The sequence below is a fragment of the Phaenicophaeus curvirostris genome, chromosome 27, assembly GCF_032191515.1.
Source record: "Phaenicophaeus curvirostris isolate KB17595 chromosome 27, BPBGC_Pcur_1.0, whole genome shotgun sequence".
NCBI lineage: Eukaryota > Metazoa > Chordata > Aves > Cuculiformes > Cuculidae > Phaenicophaeus > Phaenicophaeus curvirostris.
In genome coordinates, this window is record NC_091418.1 from 1,806,585 (window position 1) to 1,831,819 (window position 25,235).

The 25,235-nt window shown below is 56.0% G+C and overlaps 1 protein-coding gene across 1 annotated transcript; it reads right to left on the reverse strand.

The window, feature by feature from the left end:
- Positions 1–17,909: 17,909 nt before the first annotated feature.
- Positions 17,910–24,586, reverse strand: DOK2 (docking protein 2). The gene is made up of 5 exons (XM_069877553.1): positions 24,455–24,586; positions 22,720–23,016; positions 22,472–22,580; positions 21,334–21,515; positions 17,910–21,263 (listed from the first exon to the last, which is right to left on the reverse strand). The coding sequence occupies exons 1-5, from the start codon at positions 24,515–24,517 to the stop codon at positions 20,367–20,369; spliced, it is 1,548 nt and encodes a 515-aa protein (XP_069733654.1). The 5' UTR covers positions 24,518–24,586; the 3' UTR covers positions 17,910–20,366.
- Positions 24,587–25,235: the final 649 nt, after the last annotated feature.

Here is a 25,235-nt window from a genome sequence, read left to right on the forward strand (position 1 = left end):
TGGGATAAATCCCTGGTGCTGCTGGGAGATGCTTCTCCTTCTCCTTTTGCTGTCACTTGGTCCTTGGTTCCTCTGAGCAACATCAAGGAGGATAAGAGGGTGTAAAGAACAATGATCACACTCCAAATAATCAAACTCTCCTCAGAGAAGCAGATCCAGCCAGCTCAAAGCGAGCTTCTCTCGGGACAGCCGGTTCAAGCACCATCAAAAAATGAAAAAGCCTTTCTCCCAGCACCCCCCACCTCCCTGCAAAGGAGAGCACGCATTTTTTATTTATAAGCTAAACAATAGTAACAAAATACTAATAAGCTGTGAAAGCAGGAAAACACAGCAGCCTCTGGAGAGTGTTGCTCTCTGCCCTGGCAGACAAAGTGCATCCCAGCCCAGGAAGACAAACTCGATGATCCAGTGGGTCTCTTCCAACCTGATGATTCTATGATTCTATGATTCTATGTCCTGGCTGCACCCAGAGCAGTGGGACCAGCAGGGAGAGGGAGGGGGTTCAGCCCCTCTGCTCCCGTCTCCCACCCTCCCCGTGCTTCAGCCTCTTCTCCTCTCCCCTTGCCTTGCCCTCGGTCCTCTTCCCACGGGTACCTGACCCTCTTGCACCCCTCAAAACCCATTGCAACAGGCCAGCTGGGAGCAATTGTCTTTGAAATAGCATCACACCCCAACCCTGCAGCCCAGCTCCTGCTCGGCTCCAGGACTCTGGTGCCCAAATCCTCCTGTTTGGCCTGGAATTGAGGCACGAGCATCCTCTGAAGCAAGGTGCGAATGCCTGAGTCTCAGGTATGAGCTGGTACCTTGTGGGAAGGTGGCTCGGAGCCCGGGGGTGCCTGGGCAGAGCCTGCTGCTTCTCTGCGTGTGGGTCATTACACAAATGAGCTCTGTGCTTGGCAGGGAGGTAATGGACTCCGGGAAAGGCTGTGTTGATGGGCTGGGAGCGGTGAGGTTCTCCTTCCAGGCTGCTGTGTTTCCGTGCTCAGCGTCTGGACAGATGCAAGGGGAGAGGTGAGCACCTGCCGAGCCAAGGCTGGTGGCCAAAAAGCTCTTTTTCCCCTGTGTAGACCCAGGGCCAGGATTTTCCCAGCCCTGCAAGCGACCAGCACACATCAAATGCCAGCTCAGCTGCCACTTCATCCATCTCAAAATGCATCACGAGGGGTCAAGTCCTGAAGCGCACGCTGCTGCCTGCCAGGAGCAGCTCTGCTTGCAGAGAGACGGGGATGAAGGGCAGAGGGATGTGATGGGACACGCAGACAGGCTCTAATGTTTGGTGACAGAGGGTTCTCACCCTCTGCACCGAGCAGGGATGTGGGGATGAGTCCCAGGGCTGTCACCAGTGTCCCCAAGCAAGGGTGGGAGCGGATCCCCACGGGCCAGCCGGCTGGGGAGAGAAGCAGCTGGAAACACGGATCCAGTTGACTTGCTCTGGGTAATATCTCCTGATTATTTCTCTGCAGCATGCTGAGGCTGCAGAGTAATCGAATTAGGCAAATATTATGGGGAAGAAAATGGGCAGATAAGTAGCTTAAAGTGATCGAAATGACCTGGAGGTGGCCATGCAAATGGTCTGTATAATATCCTGTAATAACCCTGTCCAGGCAGCTCGAGGAGGCTGGATTCCAGTAACGGGGCATCTGACCAGGCTCCTTCCCAGCGCTGGGTGCTGTTGGCAGCAGAGCCTGGCGAGTGCAGCTCCTCTGGGGGTTCTCAGCCTTGGGGCCCCTTCCCAGCACCCAGACAAGGGCAAGCATCCACCCAACTCTGGGACACGCTTTGGATTTGCTGCTAGGGGAGGAAATGCCCTCTCCGTGCACGGACACCACTCTCGCTCCACAAAGCCTCCCCGGGGATGCTAAAGAGGTTCAGGGCTCAGTGAAACACACCACATTCCCATTTCCAAACCAGCCTGATAAATCATCGGGACAGAGAGACTCAGACAGGGGCAGGAGGGATCGATAGGGGATGGCGCACGCGGAGAGCTGCAGAGCCCCCCAGGGAACGGCCGCTGGGACAGGGGCGAAGGGATTCAACGCACATCCAGGGATAGGGCTAAAAGCTGTGTTTAACCCCCCTCCTGTCCCTTTGCAGAGGCAGGGAAGCAGGGAGCAGCGAAAGGAGATGATAAAAATAGTTCTTCGAGCAACAAAAAATGACAGAGCCATCAATCCGGCTGCTTCTCCCCAGGGAGGCTGAGTGGGAGCAGAGCCGACCCCCTTGGGATGTGGGACTGGCAGGCACAAAGAAGCATTTTTTCCCCCCCTTCTTTGCTGGATGCGTTGTAGGAGATCAAGAGAAAACTCTTCTCCATCATTGGAACAGAGAGGGGAGAAGAAATAGTCCTGGTTGGAGATGTGTGTACAACAAAGGCTCCTGCCGCCCGCCCGCTGCACACGCGGCGGGTAACGAGGCGCTGCTGGCGGCGCAGCCCTCCCCGGCAGCAATTAAATCCACCAGTCCCTACTTCTTTGTATCGACGGAGCTTCCAGAAGGTGAGGAAGAGGCTGGCTCTCAGCTAGGAGCCTGGCTCTTTGCCTGCATCCCGAGCCGGCGATGCCAAAATCCCCCTGGAGCAAGATGTGGTGCAGACAGAGCCAGGGCAGCAGCATCCTTCCAGACCTCTGGGTTTGGGATGTCCTTCCTTGGTCTTTGCTCCAAGTTTCTTTGCAGGGCATTATTCTTCACAATCACAGAATCATGGAATGGTTTGGGTTGGAAGAGACCTCAAAGCCCATCCAGTCCCACCTCTGCCATGGGCAGGGACACCTGCCACTGGATCAGGGGCTCCAAGCCCCATCCAACCTGGCCTTGAACCCCCCCAGGGATGGGGCAGCCACCCCTGCTCTGGGAGACCTGAGCCAGCACCTCCCTACTCTCACACCAAAACATTTCTGCCTAAGATCTCATCTCAAACTCCCCTCTTTCAGCTTAAAACCCTTCCTCCTCATCCTATCCCTGCCCTCCTGATCCAGAGCCCCTGCCCAGCCTTCCTGGAGCCCTTTCCCACCTGTAAGGCTGCTCTAATTAGAAATATTATTAATTAAACAGAAGTAGCTCTCATGGAATGGGATCAGTTTGTGCCACCAGATTTCTCTCCTGTGAGGGGAAATAAAACAAGATGTAAAGCAAAAAAAATCAACCCTAAATCTTGGTGCTCTGATAGAAAAGGCGTAAACTCTCTGTAACCCAATACACTGGGGGAAGCAGCTCCTGAAAGAGATTGACTTTGACAGCCTAATAAATGTCGCCTTCTGACGGGCCCCAGCTCCAAGATGAATCCTCCAAACTTTAATTGGAGACATGATGCTCCCATTACCCAGAACAGAAAATCCCACCTCCCCGCCTCAGATTTCTCCATTGATAAAATTATCTTTTTTTTTTTCATGCCTCTAATTGATTGCAATATTGTCCTTCCCCTGGAGAATGTGCTCCTGCATCCTGGTGGGGCTGGAGAGGAGCTTCGGCGATGGCTGGAAGGGTCTCTGTGCTGTGCAGTGAGGGGACTGGGGGCACTGGGAGACTCCTGTGACGAGTAGCAAACTGATTGAGCCCATCTGTTTCTTTTTCTTCTTCTTCTTTCCTCTCCTTCTCCTTCTCCATCTCCGTCTCCATCTCCTTCTCCTTCTCCCTCTTCTCCAGAGGAGTAGGAGGAGGCAGAGAGTACAAGGGAGGGATGGCAAGGTATCTAGGGTGGAGGGGACAGGGAAAAGCATCACAAAAATTAGCTGATACCCATCTCCCTGCCTCATTTTAATTATCCTGTCGGATTTAGCAGGCAGATTCCAGCCCTGCTCACCCGCAGCTGACAGTCTCAGCGATGCTGACAAGCAGAGATTAACGAGGCTAAGCCAGGGTTGAGGGTGGAGGCTCCCACCTCACCTCCGTCTCTGCCTGCCAGCAGGTCCAGGCTGCAAGGAAAAGGTGGGTTTGCTGCAGAAACAGAGCAGAAAGAGAGGTCGCTGTCAGCCTGAGCAACACAAGGTGCCTGACGGCACCTCCAGCCCCTTCGAGGTCACCGAAGGAGTTGGGACACAGCGGTTTAATGCAGCCCCTCTTCACCATCTCAAGAGAAACCCCAACCAGCCATTAACCAGTGATGCCAGGCTGGAAGAAGGGAAAACCAGCCAGTTTTACTACAGGTAGATGATCCATATTTTGTGCACTCTTCCCACTTTCCCATCTAACATCAACCCCTGGGATCATTTTTCTCTCTTGTTGCCACTTCCAGCCATCACTCTCCAGAATTCGCATTGAATGATAAGGCGCAGGGTGAGGGTGGCATCAGGAGGAGCCAAACCAGAGCTTCTATCCCCCATTTCAGCAGGACAGGGCTCATCGTTAATGATTTATTCTTAATTAGGCCATTCTGCTCTGGCATCTTCGGCACGGAGGTGTTTGGGAACAATAAACCTATAGGCAAGAGAATGAGTTTCCCAAGTATAGCTTAGGTAGGGTGGAAGTAATTACATAGCAACCAGGTGAGTTCAGATTCTGGGAAGCTCTTTTCTTCACCCGGCGCCTGATCCCAAACGTTTCGGGTAACGGATACAGCAAACACACGGCTGCACACGCACGGCTACGCGGAGAGGGATTAGGGGGAAAACAGCGATGCTTGAGCTGCAGAGGAGGCTTTTGCACACCCTAAATGGCTCCTCGGCAGGGACTGTATGGGTTCAGCATCACCTCGGGGGTAAAACACCCCCAACCCACGGCTGGGAACTCCATGGGTAAGATTTCAACTTGAAATGTTTGAAAATAGAGGGGAAAAAAAAAAGATGCAGCCAGGAGAGAAACCCAAGACATCGCATTTTAATTGTCTGATGCTCTCGGCTCACCAGCGACTGCCTGGCAAGAGGAGCATCAGAGGCGTTTTCCAGCTGATGAGCAGCGGTTGTCTTCATTTACAAATCGCTCCTCTGATTAATTGCAGAGAGGTGACGCGTTGCTGGCATCGCTGATGAGCCCTTCGGGGACCAGGGTCACATTGAGAGCCCCGCTCCTGCCCGGGGAAGCGCTGGAGCCAAGCAGGGGGGGTTCTGGTGTAGCAGTGGGACCCTTCGAGCCCTGTGCCTGATGCTGACCCAGCACAGCCAGTAACCTCCCAGTCCCTGCTGGGGCCCAGGACCCCCACACCAATGTGATGCGGTGCATAAAGACTTAAAAACATCTTTGGGCTTCGCAGTGAGGGATGCAGGGCAGGATGCCAGCAGCCTTACCCAGATGGATTGTCACCCTGGTGCTTTCTCACAGCCCTGTTGCTGCTCTCCTACGTAACCGCGCTCACCTTAAATCCCGTGTGCAAGCTCCCAGCACTGGGGACAGATCCTGCTCTGTGTGAGCACCCAGTGACAGCGCTTGAGCCCACTCTCAGCAGCTACTGGCCTGCACCACAGCCTCCGAGATGCTGCATCTGCAAAGCGAGGGCGAGCAGGACAGAAGAGAGCTGGGAAAAACCTTCCCTGACGCTATCCCAGAGCAGAGAGATGAGGAGGGAGCTTTGCATCAGGAGCATCCCGCTCCCCAGCACGCATGCAAGGTGGGATGAATGGAGCTGAATCCACGCAGCAGAGCTCAGGAGCCACCGTGCTGCTGGAGCCCCCAGCTCTTCAGTGAGCCACACTTCAAAAACCCACCCCACCAGCAGCAGCTAGAAAGCTCCTGCCTTTTTGAGGCCATTAATGAACCCACAGTGCTCTCTGAAAGAGTCCCCGTGCTCCCCACAAGGGCCTGGCCCAGCTCCAGCCATGGTAATTGCTTTCTGCCTCCTAAGCTCTCCCTTGCCTGTGCAATTAGGATGGGCAAGAGCATCAGTGTGCGCTCAGCAAGCCCTGGACCCAGCCCTGTGCACGGCTGTCCCCGGAGCAGGCTGCCTTTTGCTCTAGCAGCTGCTCCATCCACAGCTCTCCAGCAAACCTGGGATGACTCGGGGGCTCCAGAGGTCTTTCACCCCTCCTAGACGTGCAACATGCCCCTAGAAGATGCTATCCTACCAGTATAACCAGTCTGCCATCCCATAGCACCCAGTGCAATGTGCCTCACACAGAACAGGCTGCTCCAGAGGGAGCAAAATCTCCATCCTCAGCTCTCCAGCATCTCTGGGATGACTGGGGGGCTCCAGAGGTCTTTTACCCCTCCTAGACCCGCAACATGCCCCTTGAAGATGCTGTGTTACCAGTATAACCAGTCTGCCATCCCCTAGCACCCAGTTCCAAGTGTCTGGTGCAGGACAGGCTGCTCCAGAGGGAGCAAAACACCCACCCACAGCTCTCCAGCATCTCTGGGATACTGGGGTGCATCCAGAGGGAGCAAAACCTCCCTGCAAGGACCTGAGCTGGAGGGGGCTCAGCGGCGGAGGGCTGGGGGGTCGTGGCAGCGTTTGTCCCCCTCATCGGCACGAGCCGGGGCTGAGCAGCGGAGCAGCTCCCGTCGGTGACAGGTTTATGCAAGATGAGTTATATAAAGCCGCGCGGAACCGGAGTCAGCGGTAATGAGACGCTTGTGAAATCTTGCACCGATCTGTGTCAGGGCCCTAATCGCAGGCGACAGCTGGGCTCTGCGGCTGGTTGGAGATGATAATATTAATGTCAGGAAGCATCAAGCGGAGGATGCGCCTTTCAAAGGGGGGATTACACTCCTTGCGGAAGAAAAAGCAACAGCCCTAATCTTTGCTGTTGGAGCCCCGGTGCTGGCAGGGGTGCGGGGAGGCAGCTCTGAGCAACCTGGGCTGGGTTGGCTCCGTGTGTGCTGTGGAAGCAACTTAGGATCATAGAATCATAGAATAACCAGGTTGGAACATCTCCGCATTTGATGGGCACGGGGTGCAGACAGGCTGTTTGCAGTGTGAGCACCATTATAATGGTCCAAGACACACCTCCTGCTCCTCTTTCATCCCATTCCCTGCATCCCACCTCCTGCCTTCCCTGCATCCCACCTCCTGCCTTCGCTTCCTCAGCAGGGCACAGCATCACTGCCCCAAGAGAGGAAAGGATTGAGAACCAAATCCAGGACTGGTTCCACCACCTGCTTCTCTGTTATCCCACCCCATGCATCCCACCTCCTGCCTTCCCTTCCTCAGCCGTAGCAACCCCAGGGCACAGCATCACCGCCCCGAGAGAGGGAAAGGGTTGAGAAGTAAATCCAGGTGCAGAAGCGCAGCTCCCTTTGTAATTCAAGCAGCTTTTTCCCTGTCTCCGGGTGCGGCTGCCAATCCAGAATTTATTAGCATGCAATCGGCTCTCATCTGGGATGCCGGTGGAAGGGGAGCTGACAGGCGAGCGCAAACAAACAAACTATAAACGCACAGGGCGGGGGATGCTGCGGATCCTGATGGATGCACAGCGCTCGGGTACCACCATAGAGGCACCAGCTGTGAAGGCTCAGGTGGGAAAAAGCCCTTAAGGATCGCATTTTTCCTCGTTATTCACCGTCTTCACAGCTCACAAGCCTCAAAAAGGCTGGTGGTACCTTTTTGGTCAGCAGAGCCTTTCTCCTGTCCTAGAACTCCTTGCACTTAGGAGAGGATGGCTGCAAAAATCTGGAGTCATTGATAATCGTCTCTGCTGTAGGAGCATCAGCTCTGAGCCACTTTGGGGCTGGGTGAGCTCAGTAACAGCAGCCAAATCCCAGCTGTGGGAGAACAACTGCGTCCCCAGCTGGAATCGATGAGCCCGGGAGGCAATAAAACCTTGGCATGGGGGGAAAGGGCTGGTTTTAGGCTGGGCTGTGGCATGGTAAGGTGAGCTGTGTTTCCCACCACCTTATTATGCAAGGGAAAAAAAAGCATTTCTTGCTGTTCTCTCAGGACTGAGCTGAAGCAGAAGCTCACAGGACTGCAGTGCACAGGTAAAATGCTGTTTGCTCTCTACCCAGAAGCGCTTGGTTTTAAGCTGCCTGCCCTTGGCAGCTTTATACTTTGATTTTTGCTGTTCAATTTGCTCTCCAAAGCCTGGAGTTCCCAGGCTGCACCCCTTGTGCAATGCATGGTCCTGTGTTCAGAGCAGCAGAGCTCGGAGAGGTGTGGGATTGAAGGTTTGTGAAGAGCAGCTGAGGGACCTGGGGCTGTTCAGCCTGGAGAAGAGGAGGCTATGGGGAGACCTCATTGCTCTCTGCAGCTCCTGGAGAGGAGATTGTGGTGAGGTGGGTGCTGGGCTCTTCTCTCAAGGAACAAGCAACAAGGTGAGAGGAAACAGTCTTGGTTTGTGCCAAGGGAGGGTTAGATTGGGTATTAGGGAAAATCTCTTTGCTGAAAGAGCGGTGAAGCCCTGGACCAGGCTGCCCAGGGCAGTGGGGGAGTCTCCATCCCTGGAGGGGTTCAAAGCACATGCAGATGTGGCACTTGGGGACAGGGTTTAGCAGGCACTGTGGGGTTGGGCTGGATGAGCTGTGAGGTGTTTTCCAACCTTAACAATTCTGTGGTCACTGGGGCACAGAAGCACCAACAGAGCAGCTGGGGGGAAAAGAAACTGGAGCACTAAGAGAGCAGGTCCCTCATGGGAGGGGAAATTAGGGATCAATAACCCAGGAGGCAGAGAGTGCAACAACCCTGAAGCTCGCTGAGGACGGGGAACCGGGGGAGCAGTTACCGAAGGAATAAAGGTCATAAAGTACAAGCGGAGGGGCCCAGGGCTGAAGGATAACGGGGCTTTAGGGGATGGAAAGAGATGACGGCTGCAATAATGTGCAGTAGGTTGGAGGGGGAGCTGGGGGGAGTGCTGTGCTTTTCAGGAGGGAAAGGCAATCAGGGCCTGGTAATGGGTCTGAAAGGGGAAAAGAGGGGTGCTGACCTCCAGATGCTGAGCACAATTTCAGCCCTGAGGTGCCAGACTCTGACACTGCGGAGCCGGAGTGTATCGGGGTAGGAGGCAGTATCTGGGCTGCATCCATGCTCAGGAGTGTCCTGGTGTAAATGGAATCAGCATTTCATGCTCCTGTAACTCAACTCCTGGGCAATCCTTCTCCATGGAGCAAGATGGGCTCTGCCCGTGGGTTATTCAAAGCCTCCATGATGGTGTTTCACGTTTTCTCTAGTGCGATGTTGCTGGGGAAAGCAGCAAAGAGGCAGCGGCTCTGTGTGCCAGGGCAGGATCAGGCCCTACACATGGACCTACACGTGAATTTGATGGGAACGGTTGGACTCTATGATCCGGTGGGTCTCTTCCAACCTGGAGATTCTATGATTCTATGACCGGGGGCTGCGGCTGGGCTTGAGGGATGGGATGAAGATGTGGTTGCAGCAAGCAGCTAAGAAACTACATTATATCTGCAGCAGGGCCAGTAGAGCTGAGCTAATTCAAAGCAGAAGGGAGTCTGGGGTGCTCGTGAGAGCAGAACTTGTGGGGAAGTGGATCTGTGGCTCAGTGATGGACTCTTTAACTCAATTACTCTCAAAGGCTGTTGCACAGGCTCAACACCAACCTGCTCTCTCTTGAGCAGATCTGCTCCTGCTCAGCCAAGATAATAACCCTGGTGCTGCCCTAGTCGCGCTGCTGGGCTCCTCCACCTCCCCAGAGGGATGGGGATGTGCCCTGGGTGGCACCTTCCCAGGCACCGCCGCGAGCCACGGCTGGGGACGGGTTAGCTCTGAGCCCTGTGGGATGTGAGGAGAGAACTTGAAAGGTCAGGCAAGCTGACTACACTCCATAAATCCTGCCGAGCGCTGGCAGAGAGGACAGCTTTGCTTCGTCTCCATTATTACTTCCTTATGCATAAATACACGGCATCAGAGGGACCATGAATCAAACTCCCCAGCTGGGTCAGCAGGAATGGAGCTGCCATCAGCTCTGCCCGCTCCGGGGCTGCTCCTGTCCCCTGCCCTCTTTCTTGTGTCCCCAGGGGCAAAGAGGGGCTGGACTCAGGGATCTTGGGACCCCGCACCTTGGAAATTCCATGCAATGAATGTTGTATATGATCACAGAATGGTGTGGGCTGGAAGGGACCTCCTCGCCCTCACACCAAAATATTTCTTCCCAAGATTTCACCTCAACCTCCCCTCTTTCAGCTTAAAACCATTCCCCCTCATCCTGTCCCTGCCCTCTCTGATCCAGAGCCCCTCCCCAGCTTTCCTGAAGCCCCTTTCAGCACTGGAAGCTGCTCTAAGGTCTCCCTGGAACCTTCTCTTCTCCAGGCTGAACAACCCCAACTCTCTCAGCCTGGCCTCATACAGGAGGTTCTCCAGCTCTCAGACCATCTCTGTGGCCTCCTCTGGCCTCGCTCCAACAGCTCGTGTCCTCCCTGTGCTGAGGACTCCAGAACTGGACCCAGGGCTCCAGGTGGGTCTCAGAGCAGAGCAGAGGGTCAAATCCCCTCCCTCCCTGCTGGTCCCTCTGCTCTGGATGCAGCCCAGGACACGGTTGGTTTCTGGGCTGTAAGTGCACATTGCTGGCTCCTGCTGAGCTTCTTATCAACCAGCACCCCCAGTCCTTCTCTTCAGGGCTGCTCCAAATCCATTCCCATCCTCAGCTCTGCAATGGAGTGAGGGGCAGAGCCCCAAACCCCTCCATCTCTGCCGACTTTGAGGATCCCCCTCCAGAGGGTGAGGAGGGGTGGGGAGCAGAGGATCCCACTGATGGCAAAAGGGCTCTGCTGCTGCTATCCCTTAACCAGCTGCAGCAGCTCGTGCTCTCTTTTAATGGACCGATATCTCTTCGAGATTGTGCTCAGTTGCGTCTCGCCCCATTATCACTCAAATGTATATTTTATGCTACTGCAACAAAGGTCACACTTGATGCGCTGAGGTGGAGCAGCTTTGCTGCGGTGATGCCCGGGTGAGGGGCACGAGGCCGTTGGGGTTGCCCCATCCTGTAGGATGCCCTCTCTGTAGGCACCAGCCCCACCTGCTGCCTCCTCCCAAGCCCTTTCCTCCCTCCTGGTGCTTCATCCCTCCTCTAGCTCCTTCACCCTCCTTGTTGGAGCATCCCTTGGGGGGAAACCCTGGTCTTTGCGCTCCCCAGGCAGCTGGGGCTGAGCTAGGGAAGGAGCAGGAGGGATGTGAAGGGCAGAGCAGGTACAAGAGCTCATTTTCTTTAGGTGCAGAACCTCCCCAGCAGAGCAATTTGCCCATGCAAGAAGCCCAGGTCGCTGTGGCTGCAGGTTTTAATTAAAATTAACCATTGCCCGCAGCTCCTGGACACAATTACTCAAGGCATTAGCTACTGGCTCTGCTACCATGAAGTGTAATTAATTTGCGAGCGTTTTTGCTTCTCCACCCTGGCACAAGGCAGTTCTCCTCCCTGTGATGTTCCTGGACGCTTCTGTGTCCGCAGGGACACGCAGCGATGGGAATCACTCCTTCCTGGGACTCCTTGGCCCCTGCGAGGCTTTGGGCTGCGATAGAAATCTCTCCTCCACCCCACGCTGCGAAGCGTCGTGCAATCACAGCGCTGGTGTCAGCCCAACCCTTCATTAAGTGTCATGCCCCCACTCGAGTAATTACTCCTATTTATAACTGAGTGCTCGCAGCCTGCCCTCCACAAAACCCCCGGCTGCTCCACCTCCCGCGCTCCTGTCGCTGACACGGAGCAGCAGCAGCTATTTTTACACCTCCTCCCTGGAGATGCCTCACTCCTGATTCCAGTTGTGGGATTTAAATTCTCCTGCTCCTGGGGTCCCTGGGGGCTGTGGTGCCAGCATCCTCCTGCCAGGGCAAAGGCTCTTTGGGTCCCCCCAGAGAGGACTGAAAGCCTCGGAGTGGGATCCCTCGTTATCCGTCTCCAGGCAGGAGGTGCTCCATGCTGGTGGATGTGGGATCGCACTAATGCAGTGGGATCTCTGATGCCCTCCAAGGACCTCGATCTTTTAATCTCTGCAAAGGGTGGAGAACAGCGTGATGCAGCAGAACCCACTGGAACAGCCTTGAAACCAGCTCCTCCTCAGGTCCAAGGTCTTGCTGCAAGCTGAGACCATACAGACCCGATGAAGAAACCACTTTGGGGAGGTTCTGTGTCCAAATGAGGCTCTTTTTCTGTGAAAAGACCTTTTTTCCCCCCTCAATATCTTCTCCTATCCATGCTCACCTAGGGGAGGGTGCTGGGCTGAGCCCACCTGGGGTTGGTGCAGTCGAGCAGCAGCTCCGTGCTAAGGGAACCCAAGGTATCGGCTCCTGCTTCCCAGTAAAAATAGAAACCATTCTTTATTTTCGCACCAGCTATTCCGGATGCAACTGCTGCGTTTGAGAGGAAGCGCTGCTCTGAACTCAACATTAACACCTAGCGGTGCGATTTCCCACGGTGAGTTAAGGGAGCAAAGCAGCACTTAACGTGCTCCCGCGCTCTGCGTTCCTGGGTGCCAAAGCGCTCGCTGGTGGCTCAGCCCTTCGCAAACCCTCGAGCCGAGCTGGAAAATACCTTTCTATCTGTCTCCATGTGCAGGCCAGCTTGGGATAGGAGGAAAAATGATTCATTTTCTATTCCAACATAAATCCAGCAAGGGAAATGAGACTGAGCAGGGAGAGCACCGGCCTCCAGCATCCCACGGGGCTGAGCATCAGGAGCTGCTTCACCTCTGTCTGCTGGGACAGCAGGACTCCTGCCAGCCTGGGAACTCAACCTTCCTTAATATACCTAGGTTAGTGTGCTCATACTTCCTTAATAGACATAGAGCATCTCATTGAACCCCTTCAGGGATGGGGCAGCCACCCCTGCTCTGGGCAACCTGGGCCAGGGCCTCCCCACCCTCTCAGGAAAACATTTCTGCCCAAGATCTCATCTTAATCTCCCTGTGAAGCTCCTCTCTGGAGCTTCCAGCATCCTTGCTCCCTTGCTTTGTGTGCAGGGACACCAGGAGGACGTTGGCTCAAGTGCACAGGCAGTTTCTTTGGTTAGAAGCGGTGGTCTGTGCTGTCTGTGACCCCGCTCTGAGCTCCTGCTGCTGCTTCATCCCATGCTCGGGATGACGGGCATCGTGGCATGGTCCCTGCCCTTGGTCCCCGACACCTCCGAGCGAGGCGGCAGAGCCGTGCATTAATCATTCCCGCGGCGCGTTGAGCCATCTGGATGGTGTTGGCCCTTCTGCCACACCACAGAGGATTGTTAACACAAAGCATATGCTTTGTTTGAAATTAATAATAATTTTAGGCTCTCACCAGCTGCTGGTAATTGGCTCCCCTTTCGCAGCGATAACGGAGAGCAGCGGGGTGGAAATTCAGCCGCTCCTTGGCTCTTTTTCTAATGAGACGGTTCCCAGGGAAGGTGGCTGTTCCGCAGGGGACAGCGGTGAGGTGGTGGTGGCTTTTAAGGACCGGTTACACGTGCCCTGTGATGGGAAAACACTGGCACTGGGGCTTCTCAGGCATCCCGGGGTCCCCTCTGCAAACCCAAATGCTCCTGGGTGCAGGGAGGATGAGGTCCCTGGCATCTATCCCAGGGCTCTGTGAGGACAGAGCACGCTCAGCCCAGTTGTTGAAGGGTTCTAGGAGTCTCATTTGCTGTTTAATTGTCGCCACCAGCACCAGAGCAGCGCGGAGAGGGTGTATTTTCACATCTTCTTGCCTAAGCACTGGTCGGGGCAGGTGGGTGTTGGGAAGCTGGTAGGGATATTTATATTGCAGTCCTGAGAAAACCTGCGTGCGGAGGAGCTCTGTAAAATAGACGGAGCATTATTTTGGTTCAAACAGTGCATATTAAAGCGAAGGGAATGTACCAAGCGCATCCGCTGCGGCACAGACAGATGGGAGCTGAGGGCTTTTAAAAAGCTCCGGGTTCCATCTAGGCTTTTAAACACACCCTGCCCCGTGACGGCTCTGTGGATGCAGCGGGATGAGCAGCAGGGATGCGGCTGCGGTTGGAAGGGCTCTGAAATTAGGGCTCTGGCCGCATCCTGCTTGACTGTCGTTAGGGTTCAGCCGGTATCTTTAATAGGTTTCCTGTAATTAAAGTGTAGGAGTAGCCCTGCAATATCCATAGAGCTGAAATGCTTTCCTGGGCTCCGTGCGGTGCTGCTGTGATACTGCTTAGTGGTGCTTCAGCCTTCATCAAATATTCAGCGCTGGAAAAGCATGTGAGGAGATCTGGGGGCTCAGGGTGTGGTGTGGGAACCTTTCCCCCTGCTCCCAGTGCCCTCCAGAGCCCAGCGGTGTTTGCAGGGGAAGGGGTTTTGGAGCCCGGGGGTTCTGGAAGTGGCTGGGGGAGCTGGGATTGTTCAGCCTGGGGAAGAGGAGGCTGAGGGGAGACCTCACTGCTCTCTGCAGCTCCTGAAATGAGGTTGTGGGGAGGTGGGTGCTGGGTTTTGCTCCCAAGGAACAAGCGATGGGATTAGAGGAAACGGCCTCTCATAAATGGAAGCTGCACCAGGGAAGGTTTAGATTGGACATTAGGAAAAATTTCTTTACTGAGAGAGTGGTGAAGCCTAATGTCCGATCTAAACCTTCCCCTTTCCAATTTTAAATTTTCCCCCTGGTCCTATCACTCCATGCCCTTTTAAAAAGTCACTCCCCAGCTTTCCTGGAGCCCCTTTCAGCATTGAAAGCTGCTCTAAGGTCCCCCCAGAGCCTTCTCTTCTCCAGGCTGAGCAATCCCAACTCTCAGCTTGGCCTCGTGCAGGAGGTTCTCCAGCCCAAGCATTTGCTTGGAGGGGCCAGCGATGCTCCTGCTGGCCGAGGTCCCCGGGATCGATGCTGGTGGGTCTGTGGGGATGGAGCACATCACCCCGCAGCTGAGCCCCGGCCAGCAGAGGCCACGGGATCAATGCAGAGTGAAGGAAATATGGCTGTGGACACGCGGCTTTTACAGCTTCCTTCCCCAGAAAAGCTGGGTTTTATGGACTTCTGGTAATTGCCAATTAATTTTACTGAAGCCGAGGGCAGGAAGGCAGCCCAGCTCTTTAAGGGTAGCCATGCAGGGGTGGGAAATGGGACAACAGCCTCTTTTTTCCCACCTATTTATCTGTGACAGAGCCTGGATTGATGCAATCCCTCCAAAACTCCAGCAACAACCAGTCCTGCACTTCTTGAGCCACTAAAAATGCAAGAAAAATCAGCCTGGATGGACTTAGGAGTTGACTGTAGCTCCGACCCGTGGCCACAGTCACCACCTCCCTGCTCCTCATCCCTCACCTTGTCATCAGCTCCATTTATTGCCCATCCTGAAGGCAACTGGGAGCTCCAGAGTTCCAGAAACAAGACAGGCGGAGAGAATCCAGACCCTCCCAATTAGGCAATTTTTCTGAATGAAGGGACCTGCTCTGCCCCGCGTGGGGAACCGGATTGACATAAATCCCAGGGCTGATTAGGGGCTTGTCATTTAGCACCTCTAATGCCTCCCTCCTAATAGTATTAAGGCGTCCTTGGCGAGACGCTAATGCAGTTTGCAGCTGCACCGTGGCGCCTGGGATGCAGCCGCCGAGCGCGCTGCAAAGTGAGCGAAACCCTAATCGGAGCAGACAGCAACGAACCAACGAGCTGCCTGGACAAGGAACGTGGAGCAGGGAGAGGAATGGTCCAGGTGTGCATCCTCCCCTGGCCGTGGGCAGCATCCTCACTCTGATTACTCAATGAGTAGTTACTCAATCACTCCTTTCTTATTTCTCCATCCTCTCCGTCCTGGAGATGCTCGTGCACCTCTTGCCTTGCTTTGCCCCTCCAAGCCTCACCAGCCCAGCCTTCCCAGCACAGGGAGGACACGGAGATGATCCAAGGGTTGGAGCATCTCCTGTATGAGGACAGGCTGAGAGAGTTGGGGTTGTTCAGCCTGGAGAGGAGAAGGCTCCGGAGAGACCATAGAGCAGCTTCCAGTGCTGGAAGGGGCTCCAGGAAAGCTGGGGAGGGGCTCTGGATCAGGGAGGGCAGGAATAGGATGAGGAGGAAGGGTTTTAAGCTGAAAGAGGAGAGATTGAGATGAGATCTTGGGCAGAAATGTTTTGCTGTGAGGGTGGGGAGGCCCTGGCCCAGGCTGCCCAGAGCAGGGGTGGCTGCCCCATCCCTGGAGATGTTCAAGGTCAGGTTGGATGGGGCTTGGAGCCCCTGATCCAGGGGTAGGTGTCCCTGGGTGGGACTGGATGGGCTCTGAGGTCCCTTCTGACCCAAACTATTCCTTCCCACAAGCTGCATCCCTGGTCCACAACCCTTGCTCTGTCTCTGCTCCTGGAAGGGGGCTGGGGACACGGCAGGGGCATTTTCTGCAGGTAGCGACCCTCAAAGCTCTGAACGAATTTCTGTTTTGATTAGCTGTGCTCCTAAATGATTTATAATCGGCATAACACAATGATGACAATAACTCCCTAATCAGATTAAAGCGCTCTCCATTTGTCTGGGGCTTTGCGCTGTAATCTCTTCCTCCTCCTTCTGCCATCGATTTCGGTTCCTCAGCACAGCCCCTTGCTGAGCCCAGCAGAGGGCTTTCCAGCCTTTGCATCCTAAAATCATGGAATCCTTAAGGTTGGAAAAGACTTTTAAGCTCTAAACTGTGTCCCAAAGTGCAACATCTACACGTTCTTTGAACCCCTCCAGGGATGGAGGCTCCACCACTGCCCTGGGCAGCCTGGTCCAAGCCTTCAGCACTCTCTCAGTAAAGGAATTTTCCCTAATATCCAATCTAAACCTCCCCTGGTGCAATTTGAGGCCCTTCCCTCTTTACCTGGACTTAATATTCCAGGACACAACCTCTTTTCCACCCTAAAACCCTGTCCAGACAGGCAGGACAAGCCAGGAGGAATTTACTCCAGCAGCAAAGCCCAGTTCATGGTGCTGCCCTGGTACAAGTCAATTAGTGCCATTCACAGCCACTCCCTCGTTAGCAACGGACAAATCTCGTTAGAAGCATGGTATCTGTGAGTGAAGTCCAGAAGGTGTTTCCATTTCTTTGGTTAATGAAGAAAAATAATCTGGAGGAGGCTGAAAGGAGCAGGGATTGCACCAGGGAGCCAGGCGGGATGACGTTGAGGAGAGAGGACTGTGATAACACCGATTAATAATAAATAACCCCCATAATGAGGACTAATTAATAACTGCACATGCTTAAGCCATTGATTCCCAGTGAATGGCATTGTGCTGCCAGGACTCCACATCGCTCCACTTAACCAAACCGGTGGTGCTGCTGGATGCTCCTGGCCATGAGGGGCTTCCAGGGATCCAGAGGTGGGAACCAGCCTGGTGGTGGAGAGGGATGAGCCCTAGCTGCAGTAGGAACAGACTCAAGAAAGGATGGGGAGCCATAGGTTAAGGAGCATCTCCCATGCCTCGGTGCACCCTGCTGCCTCCTAAACCTCTGCCCGTGCCGGCCAGCAGGTCCCAGGCCACGGCGAGATCTGCCTTGCTCCATGCTCTTCCCTGTCCGATGTTCACTCCCTGGGAAAAACTCCAAGAGTCTTGGGTTTTCTTATTTTTTGGAATCACAGAATAGTTTGGGTTGGAAGGTACCTCCAAGCCCACCCAGGGACACCTCCCACTGGATCAGGGGCTCCAAGCCCCATCCAACTTGGCCTTGAACCCCTCCAGGGATGGGGAAGCCACCACTGCTCTGGAAAACCTGTTCCAGGGTCTCCCCACCCTCATTGTGAAGAATTTCCCAATGCCTCATCTAAACCTTCTCCCTTCCAATTTAAAGCCATTCCCCCTCATCCCATCACTCCATGTAAAAAGTCTCTCCCCAGCTTTCCTGCAGCCCCTCTCAGCACTGGAAGCTGCTCTAAGGTCTCCCTGGAGCCTCCTCTTCTCCAGGTTGAACCACCCCAGCTCTCTCAGCCTTTCTCTAGAGCAGAGGTTCTCCAGCCCTCGGATCCTCTCTGACCAGTTTCAGGTGTCTGTGAGCCCAGCCAGGGCGGGGAGCAGAGCCCACCTCCACCTGCGGGAGGGGAGCTGCAGGGACCCGTTTGTTCCCTGGCCCCTTCAATCCAGGGTGTGATAGATTGATACAGCGCTTTAATCAGTGTAACATATAAAGCACTTAATTTGCCTTATTAAAAGTCTGCACTTTGGATTTTCAGGATCCAGGAAATTAACTCAAGCACCTCAGCGTTTATTTGATTGAAAGAGATTATAAATAATTCATGCCTTTTTTCTTTGCCGTCGGTGCCAGACCTGCCAGGGGGATGAGGGACGGGCAGCGGCTCCCCGTGTCCCTGCATCGCGGTGGTGGAGCTGGTGTGCACTGGAGGAGGCTCAGATGGGGCGATGGGCACCAAAAGAGCCTGGGGCAACCCTGAGAGATCATTCTGTGGCAGGGAACCATCAGCTGATGGGGATCTGGGGCAGAGGAACCATCAGCTGATGAGGATTTGAGGCTGGGAACCATAAGACAATGGGGATTGGGGCAGAGGAACCATCTGCTGATGGGGATTTGGGGCTGGGAACCATAAAACAATGAGGATTGGAGCAGAGGAACCATCAGCTGATGGGGATTTGGGGCTGGGAACCATAAGACAATGAGGATTGGAGCAGAGGAACCATCTGCTGATGGGGATTTGGGGCTGGCAACCATAAGACAATGGAGATTGGGGCAGAGGAACCATCAGCTGATGGGGATTTGGGGCTGGGAACCATAAGACAATGGGGATTGGGGCAGAGGAACCATCAGCTGATGGCGATTTGGGGCTGGGAACCATACAACAATGGGGATTGGAGCAGAGGAACCATCAGCTGATGGGGATTTGGGGCTGGGAACCATAAAACAATGAGGATTGGGGTGGAGGAATCATCAGTTAATGGGGATTTGGGGCTGGGAACCATAAGATAATGGGGAATGGAGGCTGGTGCCTCTCACTGTGCCCACCTGAGGAGCTGGATGTCCCCTACAAAGGACTGAGCAGGGCTAGAGGTGGCCTGGAGGAGGAAAAGGAGGAGTTGGCTGAACCAGAACAAGTCAGGCTTTGTCAGGCCACGCACTGGTCTCGATGTACTGGGAGGAGAGGAGCCAGCCCCTGAAATCACCATGACAATAAAGCTGAGGATTTCATCTATAATTCAGAGGAGCTGGAAGGTGGTTTCATAAAAAATCATCAAAACTAAAACCGTGGCTGAGACAGTAGAAATTTATGCCCATTGCTCTTGCTGAACGAGGATGCGGCGTGACCTTCGGACGGGCACGGTGCCCGGCCACGAAGCCAGGGGAGCCCAGAGCAAGCGTGTCCTGGGGGCTGAGGGCTACCTGTGGCCACCTGCCATCTCAGCAAGGGCTGAGGAGGAGAAGACCAGTGCAGGCGAAGAGAAATCTGCAGGTGGGGTGTGTTTGCTGTGTGAGCCGAGCATCATCCAGCTGCCTTCATGGTGTGGGATGTGCAATCCTGGAGGTGTGTGGTACCAACCAGTATGGGCTGAGCACCCTGGGACCACGCATCATCTAGCAGCATGGGGTGTGTGTTCCCAGGGATGCAGCAACAACCAGTACGGACACATCCTGGGGTCGTGCATCACCTGGCTGCATCTTCCAGTGCTAAATGGAGTTAAATCCAGCTGGAGGCCAGTCACAAGTGGTGTCCCCAGGGCTCAGTGCTGGGTCCAGCCCTGTTCGATGTCTTTACCTGGATGACGGCATCGAGTGCACTCTTAGCAAGTTTGTGGATGACACTAAGCTGGGTGGAAGCTGGATCTGCTGGAGGGTCGGGAGACTCCAAAGGGATCTGAACAGGCTGGATCCATGGGCTGAGACCAATGGCAGGAGGGTTAACGAGGCCAAATGCCGGGTCCTGCCCTTGGGGCACAACAACCCTGAGCAGCTCCAGACTAGAAGCCTGGCTGGAAACTGCCTGGAGGAGAAGGACCTGGGGGTGTTGGTTGAACAGGAGCCAGCAGGGGCCCAGGGGGCCAAGAAGGCCAAGGGCATCTTGGCTTGGATCAGAAATGGTGTGACCAGCGGGGCCAGGGTGGTTCTTCCCCCTCTGGTGAGGTCGCTCCTCAAATCCTGGGGTCAGTTCTGGCCCCTCACCACAAGAAGGATGTTGAGGCTCTGGAGCGAGTCCAGAGAAGAGCAACGAAGCTGGGGAGGGGGCTGGAGAACAAGGATTACGAGGAGCGGCTGAGGGAGCTGGGGGTGTTTAGCCTGGAGAAGAGGAGGCTGAGCATCCCCATCCCTGCATCCCCCAGCCGCACCTCCCGTGTGTCTCTCGCCGTGCACAGGGGGTTCCACCGCAGGCAGAGCTGGAGTTCCCGAGGTTTCGCCGCACAAGGAGCGGGGGGTGCTTGGGGTTCAGCCCGCAGGAGCCCCCGAGGCTGCGGGGTGGCTGGAGCGGAGCGGGAGAGCCCCTGCCCCATCCAGCGGGTGCGCACTGCCCTCCAGCGGCCACAGCTGGCCAGATGTGCCCCGCCAGGGATGCTCGGCGAGGGCTTCACCCCGTCCTGCCCAGCCATGGGTGCGCTGAGCTGCTGGGGTCTCAGCTCAGCCGGGCACGAAGCGGGTGGCGGGCTGGGAAGGGGGTTTCTTTTCTTTCCCCCACCCCTCTCACTGCAGATTCCTCTTCTTGGTGAACTTGAGGGCCACGTTGTCGTACTCGGTGTCCCCCAACCACTCCTTGCCCTGGAGAAGGAGCGGCTGCCGCAGCGGGATGGGTTTCTTGGGCACCGCGTAGTCGTCCCGCTGCGGGTCATAGGGGATCTCGTGCCCGCTGGGATCCTCCGGGGCTGCCTGCAGCCTCCACGCCTCCCCCTTCACCTCCTTGGGCTCGTCGTAGACGGTGTGGGCGCCCAGACCCTCGGGTTCATCGTAGATGTGGTAGGGCTTGGCCGCCGTGGGGCGCGGAGGGGGCTGCTGGCCCGCCTGCCCCCCAGCCTCCCTGATGCTGTCGTAGAGGGGATCCGGGGCATCCTCGGGGCGCTGAGCTCCGAATTTGCGAGCCACAAAGGTCTTGGCGATGGTGTCGAAGGGGACGGCGTAATCGGATTCAACAGCTGCCTTGGTTGGAGCATCCTGCCTCCAGCCCTTCTCCGGCATCGGGGGGTTTGCCCGGCGCAGCGCGTTGCAGGGCTCGGCGTAGGGGCAGTCGGCACCGCGGGAGGGCACGAAGGCGCTCGGTGGCTCCCCAGGCCCAGAGGAGCTGCTGGGTGGCATCGCCACCTTGGCTTTCACCACTTTCCCCATGGAATTGAGCTCCTGCGAGGGGCTCTTGGTGCTGCCAAGCTCCTCGTGCCCCTGCGCCCAACTGGGCTTCTTGGCGTGGCCGAGCGGCCGGGGGGCATCGTCCCCAGGGCCACCCCACCGCGGCTCCTCAGGCCCCCGGCCGCGATGCACGTTGATGGCCGACTCGATTACCTGGAAGATCTCGTTGCCTTGCCTGGTCTCAAACTCAAAGTTGCCTTCTCCGGACGCGCAGCGCCGGCCGGCCTCGAAGGAGAAGGTCACCTGGGGAGGGATGGGATCAGGTCCCCGTGCCGCAGCCCATCGCCACCCACCCTTCCTGCATCCCCCTCACCTTATCCCGCCCGAAGCGCCGCAGGAAGGGGTAGGGCCAGCTGTAGATGACCTCCAAGGTCTGGAAATCCAGCAGCTCCAGTGCCTCCTCGCCAGCTCGCAGGATGCACCGGCCCCAGAGCCGGCAGCGCTCCGAGGACTCCGTGGCCTTCACCGTCACCTCGAACGCCTGCCCCAAGCCAGCTGGGCATGGAGGAAGGTGGCATTTAACACATGCAAGGAGCAGAGCTCCTCCTTGCAAGAGCAGTGCAGCGTCTTTCACCCTAGAGAGATGCTATGAGACCCATGACCCCACAGCCGGGGCAGCAGCATCCGGCTGATAAGGGCTCATGGGCTGCAGCCGTGTGGGAGCAGCCCGATAGCTGCTGCACAGCAAAACGCAGCCCTGCCAAACCGCAGAGCAGGAAGAGAACCGAGAGGCTATTTCAGGAGAAGACTTCCCAGCATGCTGCCTGCACACAGCCATGGCGAGAGCTTCCCCCTTGGTGCAAAACCAGCCAAGGTGTCTGGTGATGAGATACTAGGGGACCCCGCCTGCAGTCCTGTGTCCAGGGCTGGGATCCCCAGAATAAGAAGTGCATGGAGATGTTGGAACAGGTTCACAGGAGACCATGGAGATGATCAGAAGGCTGGAGAACCTACCTCTCCTTCTTAGTAGGAGAACCTACTAAGACAGGCTGAGAGAGGTGGGGTTGTTCAGCCTGGAGAAGAGAAGGCTCCAGGGAGACCTTCGAGCAGCTTCCAGTGCTGAAAGGGGCTCCAGGAAAGCTGGAGCTTTCCAGGGACTCTGGATCAGGGAGGGTGGGGAGAGGATGAGGGGGAACGGTCTTAAGCTGAAAGAGGGGAGATTGAGATGAGATCTTAGGAAGAAATGCTTTTCTGCAAGAGTGGGGAGGCCCTGGCCCAGGTTGCCCAGAGCAGGGGTGGCTGCCCCATCCCTGGAGGGGTTCAAGGCCAGGTTGGATGGGGCTTGGAGCCCCTGATCCAGTGGGAGGTGTCCCTGCCTATGGCAGAGGGTGGAACTGGATGGGCTTTGAGGTCCCTTCCAACGCAAACCAATCCATGGTCTGATGACGTGTGCTGCCTCCTGTACAAGCAAACTCAACTCCACTGCACCGTCCCCACCTCCCGGTCCCTACCTTTGCACCGCGAGCTGTAGAGGGAGTTTTCCTCCATGGAGAACTCGCCATTGGTGCCCAGTGAGCTCTGCTGACCATCCTTGCCTGCTGCCTGCTCTTCCCTGCTCCTCTGCAAGGGAAAGAGCAACGAGTCAGTGAGGACACTGCACAGCATCCATCCTGCCTTTCCCATCGCAGCCAACCCTTGGGATTCTCCCGCATGGATCCCACTGTCTCCTGCACCCCGGTTCTCCCCGTCTGGGGCGTACCGGGAAGGCCAGCTCGCACAGCTTCTGGATCCAGCCAGCCACCTCGGTGCTGTCGGTGGCCAGGAGGTACCGCTTGTCCGTGGTCTCCAGCAGGAAGGGGACGGTGTCCTTGGGGCAGCCGGCATCGCCGCTCGCCTCCGCCACGTGCACGCAGTCACTCAGCTTGACCAGCCGCTTGTTGCTCTCGCTCTTCCGCAGCTTCTCAGTGGCCGGCGGCGCTGAGCCCTCAAAGAGCTCCAGGCGGGCAATGGAGCAAGAGCTCTCCCGGTACAGGATGCCCCAGAACTTTTTCCATTTCTGTGATCGAGAGAACCAGCGAGAAGAGTGAAAACCCAGCATCAACCAGCTCTGCTTACACCCTTCCAGCAGTTTTCATCCCCTTGGAATTACATGTGAGCAAAGGGCAGGACATTGGAGCAAACCCCTCTGAGTCCAGACAGGTTCTTGCAGCCTTGGCCAGGCTGGTTGATCAAAGCAGGGCATGAGATGAACTGAGCAGCATGGGGAAAAGCGTTCCCGACATATGGAATAGCCAGTGGCAAGGCTTTTCCAGCTAGGAAAGGCACCAGCAGCATCCCAGCCTGACCTAGCACTGGGATCCATCCCACTCCTCCACTTTCCCAATGAGTTCCTGCTCCCACAGGCCTTTCAGCTCCTCATTTTGCTCCATCTTCCCAAAAAAACATTGACTTTGGAAGCCATTCTCAACTCGCCCTCCGAGAAGGCCACAATTCAGAGCACATTGTGCATGGGAGGCACCAGCTCCGGAGGGGAAGAGGTGGGAGAGGAAGTTTTGCACCAACATTGGAGCATCCTCCACGGCAGCTCCGTGCGCCGGGAACCTGGTGGACCCAGCAGGCTTTGCCTTTTGTTTCCAGGGACCATGAAGGTGTCTTCCTCCACCACACCTGCTCTCCTGCCCTGCCTGTGACTTTGCAGCCCCTGCAGAAGGTGGCTGGAGGAAGCAAGACTTGACTCTTCCTCCTGCCCAGGCGCAGAGCAGGAGACGCCCGGGTGGCTCCTTCCCCTTCTTGCACAAGCACTGACGGGAGCCGTTGCCAAACCCCGGCCATTATCAGCCACCGAAGCAACGCGGCTGCAGGAGCTTCTGCTGCGGCTCTGGCCCTCGTCAAAGAGCCTCTGCCAGGGGACCCAGTGGGGAAGCTCTCTTGGTGGCTTGTCCCCAGTGCCTTCTTTATTCCCAGTGCCTTCTTTATTCCCAGCACTTTCCTGGTCCCCAGTGCTTTCCTCGTGCTCAGCACCTTCCTTATTCATAGAATCACAGAATCACTAGGTTGGAAAAGACACACCAGATTATCGAGTCCAACCATTCCTATCAAAACCATTCCTATTCCAAGCACTTTCCTTGTCCCCAGAGCTTTCCACATCCCAAATGCTTTCCTGGTCTCCAGTGCTTTCCTTGTCCTCAGGACCTTCCTTATTCCAAGCGCTTTCCTTGTCCCCAGAGCCTTCCATGTCCCCAATGCTTTCCTTGTCCCTGGAACTCTCCTTGTTCCCCAGCGCCGTCCTTATTCCAGGCACTTTCCTTGTCCCCAAGCACCTTCCTTGCCCCTGGCACTTTCCTTGTCCCTGGTGCCTTCCCTGTCCCCACCACCCCAACACGCTGGAGGATGGTTGTGCAGCCAATGGGTGGGAGCATCCCATTCCCTTTGACCCCAACCCCCCTCCAGCAACCCCATCTCCAGCCCAGCCAAGCCACAGAGCATCTCCTCACCTTCCCAAAGGTCTGTTGCAGCTGGAGGTAGAGCACGCCCTGCTTCACCACCGCCTCCTCCATCCTCCAGCCACCAGCATCCTCCGCGGCTCCGGGGGGACCCAGCCTGTCTGCGTGTCCCTGTCCCACTGCAGAGCTGACGGGTTGCGCCGTCTAAGCATGTGACGTGCGGTTGGGTTCTTCTGTTTCCTACGCTCGCTCTGCGTGGGCTCAGGCTTCCTGCGCCTCTAAACTTACCATAAAGGGCAGCCGGCGGCACGCAGCCCTGCCTCAGCTTTCCCATCTGTGAAACTGCTAGTTAAATATCTTCATCAACGATAAAGACAGTGAGATCGAGGGCAGCCTCAGCAAGTTTGCAGATGACACCAAGCTACGTGGGGCAGTTGGCACACCAGGAGGCCGGGATGTCATCCAGAGGGACCTGGACAGGCTGGAGAAGTGGGGATGGGAGAACCTCATGAGGTTCAACAAGCCCAAGGGCAAGGTCCTACAGCTGGGTCGGGGCAATCCCTGGTTTAAATACAAGATGGGGGATGATGTGATGGGAGCAGCCCTGAGGAGAAGGACTTGGGGTGCTGGTTGAGGAGAAGCTCGGTATGAGCCGGCAACGTGTGCTCACAGCCCAGAAACCACCCGTGTCCTGGGCTGCATCCAGAGCAGCGTGAACAGCAGGGAGGGAGGGGATTGTCCCCTCTGCTCCTCTCTTGGGAGATTTCAGCTGGAGGGTTGTGTCCAGTTCTGGAATCCTCAACATGAGAAGGAGATGGAGCTGTTGGAACGG

Excerpts from the sequence above, each read along its gene's own strand:
- DOK2 (XM_069877553.1), bottom strand. The coding sequence starts at position 24,517 with ATGGAGGAGGCGGTGGTGAAGCAGGGCGTGCTCTACCTCCAGCTGCAA. Across the intron at positions 23,017-24,454 it reads TGCAACAGACCTTTGGGAAG|AAATGGAAAAAGTTCTGGGG; the intron begins GTGAGGAGATGC and ends TCTCGATCACAG. Across the intron at positions 21,516-22,471 it reads CTACAGCTCGCGGTGCAAAG|CTGGCTTGGGGCAGGCGTTC; the intron begins GTAGGGACCGGG and ends CTCCATGCCCAG.